This window comes from Pteropus vampyrus, unplaced genomic scaffold (assembly GCF_000151845.1).
Source record: "Pteropus vampyrus isolate Shadow unplaced genomic scaffold, Pvam_2.0 Scaffold515, whole genome shotgun sequence".
NCBI lineage: Eukaryota > Metazoa > Chordata > Mammalia > Chiroptera > Pteropodidae > Pteropus > Pteropus vampyrus.
In genome coordinates, this window is record NW_011889296.1 from 221,944 (window position 1) to 231,816 (window position 9,873).

The 9,873-nt window shown below is 51.7% G+C and overlaps 1 protein-coding gene across 1 annotated transcript; it reads left to right on the forward strand.

Annotated features, from left to right (window-relative positions):
- Positions 1 to 1,714: 1,714 nt before the first annotated feature.
- PIN4 (peptidylprolyl cis/trans isomerase, NIMA-interacting 4) lies at positions 1,715 to 7,905 on the forward strand. The gene is made up of 4 exons (XM_011383347.2): positions 1,715 to 1,869; positions 3,531 to 3,604; positions 7,228 to 7,347; positions 7,729 to 7,905. The coding sequence occupies exons 1-4, from the start codon at positions 1,827 to 1,829 to the stop codon at positions 7,885 to 7,887; spliced, it is 396 nt and encodes a 131-aa protein (XP_011381649.1). The 5' UTR covers positions 1,715 to 1,826; the 3' UTR covers positions 7,888 to 7,905.
- The last annotated feature ends 1,968 nt before the right edge of the window (positions 7,906 to 9,873 follow it).

The following is a 9,873-nucleotide window of genomic DNA, read 5'->3' on the forward strand; positions in this document are numbered from 1 at the left end:
TGTTATCTGCTGGAATGCACAAAGCTCTCAGTGTTCCAGGCCTTAAGCATTTTCCAGGCTCATTAGCGATTTAATGCTGGCTCTTCACCCGGATCTGAACTCTGTGTCATTCCCGCTCTGAGATGGCCACAGCCAGTGGTCGCAGGAAAGGCTGTTCCCTACGAAAATGCAAAAGTAAAGGTGCCTCCTGAACCTCCTGGCTGTGGATGAGTTGATGAGCATGAGACCACAGTGTCATTATCAAAGTCCAACCCCATCTCCCAGCTGGACTTGCAGAGTCAGTACCTGGAGACAATGGGATCCACCTCAGAAGTGGGGGACCAGTGATTCCCTCCACACTGGGTATGTTCTCCATAGCTGATCACTCTCAGTCTGAAGCAAGGCATGCCCAAGACGTGCTGTGTCCAGAAGTCACAGCGGCACTACATGAAGGGGCTGCTTGTTACGTCTGAGTTGCAGGTGGGCATGGGCCCAGAACTCCGCGATCCCCTGGTCTGAGCACTCCTAGCTCCAAAAAGTCAACTCTGTGCTGGACCACCTGTAGGTTCTGCCTGGCGGTGCAAGCCTGAACAGCCATCTGTGAAGTGCAAGAAAAGCCTTGCCCTTACACATAAATTGGAGGGAGAGGGGTTGCAGGCAAGGGGAGACAGCGTGGGGGCACAAATTCAAAACCCGTTCATCTTAAGCTAACACTCTAGGAACGCGTGACCGTTCTATGTGCTTTACAAATATGAACTTGTTTAAGTCTCTTAACACCCTATAAGTAGGTACTATTAATCATCAACTGCATTTTACACATGATGAAACTAAGCCAAAGAGAGATGACGTCACTTCCTGAAGGTCACAAAGCTAGCGGCCAGATGGTGGAGCAGGGATTTGAAGCCAAGCGATCTGGCCCCAGAATTCCATGTTTTCAACTACTGTATTATGCTGCACCATTATAGAAATTTTGTAAATACACAGAAACATACACGACGTGTACTAGCACCACTGGTCACATTTTGCTGGGCAGCCTTCCTGTCTTTTATGCGCATATATCGTATAGTACACTTTGTACTTTTTAAAAGGAATCATATTCTACAGCTCGGTTAGAAACCTTAAGGTCATTTCCCGTGTCTGTACACACAGCTTTACACTCGTTAAACGGCATATATCCTTTGCTGTGGTTGAAACATTATTTATTTAAGCGATGCCCTACTGAAGGACATTCATTCGGACTGCTTCGAATTTTTCTCCAGGACAAAGTTCTACGAGAGGCCGAGGGGCGACAGCTTTTTTTTTTTTTAAACTACCTTTTGAATCGCACCAGCTACAGCTGCAAAGTAAAATTAAACATGAAAAACCGCGAGGGCGGGCTTGTGTGGAGGAGGGGGCAGCCGCCGCGGCTCTTCCCTTTGTCTGGCGGCCCCGCGGGATCTGCAGAGCCGGCGCCGAGGGACTGCAGGGGCCCGTGGCTTCCACTGCGCACGCGCACAGGGGAGGGCGGTGGCGGGGAGCGCGGGAGCAGGGGAGCAGGGGAGCAGACGCAATGTAGGGCTGTGACAGAAGGAACAAAAAGCGCAGACGCGGACCTTCCTACCTCGCTCTCCCTTTGGCTCCGCCCCTCTACCCGGCCCAAGGTTCTTATTGGTCAGACGTCTTCGGCCCCATCGGTCCTAGAGACTCAGGGCTGGGTCTGTCCCAAGATATGCCTGCTTCCGGAGCCGCAGCAAGGACGGTCAGTTGCGGTGCCGCTTTCAGGCATCCGTTTAGGACAGCCCCATGGGGCCTGAAGGGGCTTCGTATGGCAACCGGTACAGTTGAGAGTTCAACGGCGCGTTGCAAAGATGCCGCCTAAAGGAAAAAGCGGTTCTGGAAAAGGGGGAAAAGGTAGAGCGGCCAGGGCGGCCACAGCAGCCAGGGAGAATGCGGTCGGGTGAGGAGCGAGGGGAGGGAGCAGACCGCGGACCCCCGGGTGCGGGACGGAGGCAGCCGGTGGCCAGTGAGTGACCCGGAAGTGATCGATTGGACAATCCGCGCGGACTTCTCTGGAAAGCTTTAATGGGAAAAAGCATAGAAATTAGATGGTAGATAGAAGAGCACGAAGGCCTAAGAGAACGTTTTGTTTTTTCGCAATGGGGAAAACTTGGGAGTGAGGCCGACGTGAAGGATCCAGTAGAGTTAGACACGTAAAGATACAGAGGAGTGAGATTTAGGAGAAAATGGGGTCCAGGACAAATGTAGAGCAGCCGAGCTTTGAATAGGAGAAGGAACACCTGATGCTTCCGGTGACAGTGAAACAGACGCTGTCAAAATCGGGGTCAGAGAGGAGGGAGGGCTGCAGTTTGTACGCGATCATAACCGATGGCCTCAGTTTCTCAGTCAAGTGGAAGGCAATGGTGATTTTTAAGGCTCAGGGGCAGGGGCTGAGTAGCGCTCTCGAGCTGTGTAAGGCATCAGAGACACTAAGACAAGTAATATGGAGCCTCCTGATTAAAACTTTTCATTGGCTCCCTGTTCTAAGATAAATTCCATGTACCGTAATGGGGCCCAAAGGCTCTCATGCCCCAACCCTCAGCCACCTCCCGTAGGCTCCTGTCACAGCACTCCCACCCCAGATGTGGCTTCATCCAGAGTCTCCTAGAATACCCCGCCATTCCCCCACGCTAGACTGTCTCCTCACCCGGTCGGCGCCTTCTCATCCAGGAAACCTTCCCTGACTGCCTAGAATGTCCCTTCCTGCTTCCACAGCCCCCGTCCACAGGTCATAGGTCATTCTCCTGAAGTGGTCTGTGTACATACCCGTCTCCCCAGTAGCACATGAGCTCCCCGAAGGAAGGGGCCATGGCCTGTCCATCTTACCGTTCCCAGTGCCTGGAACTTAGTAGATACGAAGGAAATGTGTATTGAACTGGACACTTAATCCAGCCATAGTTTTTAGAAACATCAACCTCTAACAGGTAAGTATGCTGCCATTGACACAAGTTGACACAGTAGTCAAATGACAGACTAGTAAAATGGGAGTTGCTGCCAATGCTTGTTAATCTGATTATCGATGACTTTTCTGGAGAAAGAATCAAAAGGCGATGTAGTAGACTCTATGAATTTGGACATGAATGCATTCTTTAGCCAAATATGGGTGGCGGGCAATATGATCTTTAGTTAAAATATACTTGTGGAGATTTTACACATCGGAATTCTGTGGAATACACCATTGCAGTGCTTGTTAGAAATCATGCAAGAGCTTGGGGGTTCACCCTCAGAACGCAGGATATGACACTGGATCGAGACCAGACTTCTGCACTCCCATTCAGCTGGTAGCACTCACCTGTGTGTGTCTCTTTCTCTGAAGGGTTTATATGGGGCACTAATTTCCTATTTTAAGAGAGGTGAGTCACAGAATCATTTACCTTGATGTGTAGTAAAGTGGCCAGCAGAGGTGCCTTTCGAAGCTTCCTGCTATGACAGAAGTATGGATTCCTATCGTGTTGGACCTTTCTGTAAATATCAAGGTGTAGTTGAAATGAGTACCTGTCATCTCTTCTCTAAAGGGGGAGCAGCTTCTGGGAGTGACACTTCTGATAAGAAGTCTCAGGGTCCCAAAGGTGGTGGCAATGCAGTAAAGGTGAGTTACTAGCTTTTTTTTTCCATGTTAAATATAAATAATATATATACACATGTGTTCTTTTGGTATACATAAAAGGAAAAGACAGTATGCTTAACTCATTTTTAGAGGCTAGTCTAACACTGATGTAAATAAAACCCAGGTCACACAGAATTGGAAAATATAGACCAATCTCACTTATAAAAAGTAATTCCTTTTTAAATATTTTTCAAATGCTTTCTCAGACATCCAGAATCTCTTCCTACTGTAGTATTGTTTCTTAAAATGTATTAAGTTAGATCTTCCAGTCAGCGAATGAATTATTTCTTGGGACAAAATATTTTGTAAAACCAAGAGCTTAGACAACAGGCAAGGGCACACGTCTCATTAGATAGCTCCCCTGCTCGTGAGCTACAAGCCAGGGCCCTAACCGTGAAAATGGGGGTGGGAGACCCCTGTAAATAATTACTCGGAGCGCTTGATCCCGTCCCAGAGATGCCTGCCCCGGAAAATAGAATCTGCCAACAAAACTGTACTGCTTAGTGCTACGTAACAAGGCAGTTTCCATGTTTTGGTAAGGATATGGTCCCATACTCCAATTCATTCATTCAATTAGGATTTAGTGTTCTGGGTATTATAAAAAGAAGTAAGGACATTAATAAAAAAGAGTTCTGGGTATTACTAAAATCATGGGTAAGAGACGGCCCCTTGTCCGTGAACCTGTGCCCCAGAGACAGTGAGGTGGGAGACGTGGGTCTGCTCTGCCATAGGCGGCCTGTGTTCCCACACAGCATCCAACCACGGGAAGTGGGGTTCCGGTACCCAGAGGTAAGTTTCCATACAAGGCGGCCCCTACATACAAACCAGCTGGTTCGATCAGCTGCTGTTGAGCTGAGGAGGTGCTCGTCATTATAAAATGGGCGGGGACACAGGCTATGCTGGGTTTAATGAGGGCCGATGTGTTAGTCTCCAGGGCGGCATCTTCGTAAGGGACGCTGTGGGGTAATCTTGGCCCGCGCAGGTTTCAGCTCACATGCTGACTTTTACAAGCACCTACTCACATGCTGGATGACAGCCGGGTTGTCCTCAGTGTTCAAGAAGGCCCCAGCAGGGGCGTGACCCCGGAACCCTCCAGCCTTTTGGGGTCTAGGCCCCCTGCACATCCCGTCATTCTGCTTTAGTGCTCACCCTGTGTCGCCGGACTGTCCAGATTCGGAAACCCACCTGGTGACCGCAGCTTCCCCCGCCGCCTCCCCTCCCCGGGTCGTGCCCTGGCCCCCCTCCAGCTCCCGGGCTCTGAGTCAGTTCTGTAAGCTGGAGATTTGCGTGAAGGGCCTGATAGTAGGACGGGGGGCCCCACTCCTTCATCTGCTCCCCCCCCACGCCCGCGCCTCGCAGCCAGCGCTTCGGTCCTCCCAGCGGTCTGCTTCCTTTACGCTCAAGCCCAGAACTGCTCAGCCCGTGGGAGAGTCCCAGGGCCCTAGCTGCCGTGGCCACTGATTCCTGGTCTCTCAGCCAGCTCGAGTCACCCGGCACCCTGCCCGTCAGCAGAGGACCTCACCCCAGGGTCTCACCCCGGTGTACGGCAAAGTGACTGGGACAACTCCTAAAACTGCCCAAGCCGAGGGCCCGCCGCACCCCGGCTGCCTGAGACTCCTGGGGGCACGGCCTAGACCCTGCTACAGTTCTCGAAGCTGCGGGGGGTGATCCTGACGCGCTGCCAGGGTGGAGAAGTAGTGACCTGGCGTCAGCGTTGCTGTGAGGGCTGCGTGACATAATGCATGTCCAGCGCTGGGTGTCATGCCCAGCACGTGTCAAGGACTCGGTCACCTTTAAGTATCATTCTGATGCTTACGAGGAAACAGACCAGACCTGTGGTCAGGACCTCGTGCGCTGTCCAGCCCCTGTGACACGAGACACAGGTCTCTCGGCCTGCAACTCCGTCCTCTCCGCCCTTCCTCCTCTGAGCCCCGCTGACTTTGGTCACCGTGCTCCGAGGGCCACGGCTTGCCCCTTCGTCTAGCGCCACCTACTGTCTGCTCTGGCTTCACCCTCCCCCGTTACTGCGCCTGTCCCTTCATTCTGAAACAGCCCAGGACTCAGATGTGTGCCTGGCCGTGACCCTTTCCTCCGAGCTGCGGCTTTCCCGTTGTCTAATGCATTCCCTCCCAAGTTCCTGGCCCCTGCCCCTGCCAGCCGAATCCGCAGTACTTGCGTGAGGGCCCTGCAGCACCGAACGCTGTTGGCCCCGTCATGTCCTCCGGGAAGCTTCCTCTTGCCTTGGGTTCTGAGGACACAGCCGTGTCCGCACCCAACTGGCCCTCCCTTGGACTGGCCTGGCTGAGCGGCCTTCTCTGCTTAGTGCGTGAGCATCCATGTTCTCCCAGGATGGCCTCGGCCCGTTCTCGCCTCTCATTCTCGTCCGCCCCCTGGGTCCCCTCTTCCCCTCCGTGCAGATTGCCCCCAAATTCTCTAGCTCGACTGTCTTCCAAGATGCGTCTTACACAGTTGCCAGTGGTCAGTCCCACTGGCACAAAAGTCTTGCTGTGTCCCACCGAATACCGGTTTATTCGGATGCAGAGGGGCCGGGGGTACCCCTCCTGTGGCCACGTGTGCCAGGGGCGCTGTCCTGAGAACTGAACCAGAGCGAGGAAGCTGTTTCAGCCAGGCTGTGTTGAGGTCTGACGAAGTGTCCTTGTCCCCACCATGGTGTTCTCTAGGGTCCAGATCATTTGTCTCTGCCTCCCCTGGAAAGTACTGGACACACTCTGAGCCAGTACTGGATCGCCTCACCCCCGACGTCATACTTGAATCCCGAGGACAAGCTGGGTCTGTCTCCACATTTATAAGGGAGACACCTCAGCCCCACCCCCACCTATCAGTTACAATGCGAAAGTTACATGTAGCTTTTGTTGGAATAAGAAATGAGAAAGCCCGCACAACCAATCTGTGGACAAAATGTTTAAGGATAGTGATTTTTTTAAAGCACGGCTTTATGTAAACGGGTCGAATTTGAGTGTTGTGGATGGGTTGCCTGCTCTTAATGTTCAACACGAGATACTTTTTCGAAGTGGAATCGTGTGGAGGCTCGTATTGGGGCCTCTCCCGGGGGAAAGTATTCCCTAGAGGATCTGGCCTTTCTTTTCACATGAGCCGCTGATGCATGCTCTGACGAAGCAACAGCTGGCTGTGCCGAATGCCAGCTGCAGCGTCGCAGTCTTCACGACCCTATGACACCCCGTCGCCACTGTTGTCACCTACCTCAGTGCACAAATGGGAGAAACTCTTTGGCGTTTTTAAAAACATGTCTAACGGTGACAGCAGAGCTGGCGTTTGAGTCCAGGACCCCAGGTTTCAGCCATTGTCACGTTTCCTCTTCCTGTTACCGTCGAGGTACATGGTAAAAGACGGGGTCTTCCCACAGCCAGGCGCCCATTTTGCACCTCAGTCGGGGTACTGAGCTCGTCTTGGTACAGGAAATGGGTTCGTGGCCCTTGCCCAGCTGGGCAGACTTCCAGGACTGAAGTCGCCCTGAGCTAACGCGCTTTTTCCGTCGCGAGGGTAACCCAGGCACGACGCCGTCCTCTGAGGAAATGAGTCGTTCGGGTCTCCAAGGCTCACGTGAACATACTTTTCCCTTGTAGGTCAGACACATTCTGTGCGAAAAACACGGGAAAATCATGGAAGCCATGGAAAAGCTGAAGTCTGGAATGAGATTCAATGAAGTGGCCGCACAGTACAGTGAAGATAAAGCCAGGCAGGGGGTATGTGCTGTCATCATTTGACTCTGTCCCCACAGGACACGCAGGCGAGGGAGGGTCCTTCCCATGTTCTGTCAGATCATCGTTTCAAGATCCTCAGAGCAGCAGGGTCCAACTTGTGTACGGTTGGATGTGAGTCCCGTACGTCTAAACCTAGGCACGAGCAGAGTCGCATGGCTAAGAGACCCGCAGCGGCACTGCGGCTGCTGCCGTGCTCAGTGCACAGTTGCCTCTTCCACCCGCTGGTCCTCGTCCCTTCCTGCTTTCTAGCCCAGCTGAACACAGCTAGGAACCTTAGCGTCCACGTGGGGAAATGCTCCAGCTATAGTAGAACCGTTCCCTCTTCAGGGCCACTTGACATCACACACCTTTTGGGTTTTGCAGGGCGACCTGGGCTGGATGACCAGAGGGTCCATGGTGGGGCCATTTCAAGAAGCAGCATTTGCCTTGCCTGTAAGTGGGCTGGACAAGCCTGTGTTTACAGACCCTCCGGTTAAGACAAAATTTGGATATCATATTATTATGGTTGAAGGGAGAAAATAAAATTATTGCAAGACCGAATGTTTGATACGTTTTGCTTATTGCTTGAAAAGGTGTGGAACCACGCGTATATTCTCTGAGCTGTCGCTGTGGGTTGGTAAGCGCGGTCAGGTGGGCAGATGTAAGCGGACACCGCAGAGGTGCTCAGTCGCTGGTTCTCAAAGACGAAGTCGAGCAGATGACTTTGAAGCTATCATTCCATTCCTCCCGGAACTAACCTACCTGAATCTCAGTAAATCCCATGAGTTAATTTAGAAATCATCTCTAGGGAAGCCAAGTGTCAGCTCACACTGTGCACACATGCAACTGGCCATCAAAGACAGATTAGCACATGGAAATCATAAAACAAGTTCTAGACATCTGTTTTCTAAGGTAGCCAACTCTGACCTGCCAGGACGATTATCGGCTCCGTTGTCTCAACATGGTACATGTCACATGGCCATTCAACAGTAACTCCTTTCTTTTTAAATAAACGTTTATTGGAGGGGAGGGGACACTCAGTTCTTCCACTGGTTGTCTGTGCTCGACTGAGCAGCCGTTTGCCAAGTGTTGGTTAAAGGGAGAAATGTCAGCGTGAACAAACTCCGTCACCTTCAGATGTATGATTTACATTATGACCGTCCTTTCCAGGGCCAATGCTCTGTGTATCTACTTTTTTAAATTTATAATTCCATATTTATAATATAGAAAAATAAAGAATATTACAAATACTATACTGCTGAAAAATAAAAGTTAGCCAACACAACTGTGTGATTCTTAACTCTCGCCTGCACTTGACCAGCCCGCATGGCGGCAGCGTCACACGGAGGCCTAAGTCCCCACGTTAGAAGCATCTGAGCACCCCGTCAGGTTACGCCTCTGGGATTCTCCCCACTGAGCAGACAGGCCGCCCCGGGATAGGTGTGCCACAGGATACCGAGATGTTCAAAACAGTGACATGAAACTGCTTTAAAAACCACGTTCACAGCAATGTCTCTTGATAAGGGCTATAAATTCTGAAAATCTTGAAGAAAATTCTGAAAAGTTTTATGTGCAGCAGACACTACCTAGCTAGAGTCGTTAGCTAAGGACACCGGCTTTCCCAGGACACTAAGTGGATGTCGCCCACTAAGGAATGTAGGCCGAGTGCTGGAAAGATGGACTGGAAGCAGCAAACTGATTTCTGCGGCACGGGGAGAATACTCCCGGCCAGCTTGGGAGAAAGTAGGGCAGGCACGGGCCTGACACCACCCTTTGGGAAGTCAGCTTTTGACTGGCAAGTACGGTTCCAAACGAGCTGCTAAATAAAAAAAAGGAGGGTATGTGCTGTCATCATTTGACTCTGTCCCCACAGGACACGCAGGCGAGGGAGGGTCCTTCCCATGTTCTGTGAGATCATCGTTTCAAGATCCTCAGAGCAGCAGGGTCCAACTTGTGTACGGTTGGATGTGAGTCCCGTACGTCTAAACCTAGGCACGAGCAGAGTCGCATGGCTAAGAGACCCGCAGCGGCACTGCGGCTGCTGCCGTGCTCAGTGCACAGTTGCCTCTTCCACCCGCTGGTCCTCGTCCCTTCCTGCTTTCTAGCCCAGCTGAACACAGCTAGGAACCTTAGCGTCCACGTGGGGAAATGCTCCAGCTATAGTAGAACCGTTCCCTCTTCAGGGCCACTTGACATCACACACCTTTTGGGTTTTGCAGGGCGACCTGGGCTGGATGACCAGAGGGTCCATGGTGGGGCCATTTCAAGAAGCAGCATTTGCCTTGCCTGTAAGTGGGCTGGACAAGCCTGTGTTTACAGACCCTCCGGTTAAGACAAAATTTGGATATCATATTATTATGGTTGAAGGGAGAAAATAAAATTATTGCAAGACCGAATGTTTGATACGTTTTGCTTATCGCTTGAAAAGGTGTGGAACCACGCGTATATTCTCTGAGCTGTCGCTGTGGGTTGGTAAGCGCGGTCAGGTGGGCAGATGTAAGCGGACACCGCAGAGGTGCTCAGTCGCTG

What these genes read in the sequence shown, in the direction of transcription:
- PIN4 (XM_011383347.2), top strand. Translation starts at nt 1,827, where the DNA reads ATGCCGCCTAAAGGAAAAAGCGGTTCTGGAAAAGGGGGAAAAG. An exon ending in TTCTGGAAAAGGGGGAAAAG is followed by an intron (nt 1,870 to 3,530) that starts GTAGAGCGGCCA and finishes TCTTCTCTAAAG; the next exon opens with GGGGAGCAGCTTCTGGGAGT. An exon ending in GTGGTGGCAATGCAGTAAAG is followed by an intron (nt 3,605 to 7,227) that starts GTGAGTTACTAG and finishes TTTCCCTTGTAG; the next exon opens with GTCAGACACATTCTGTGCGA.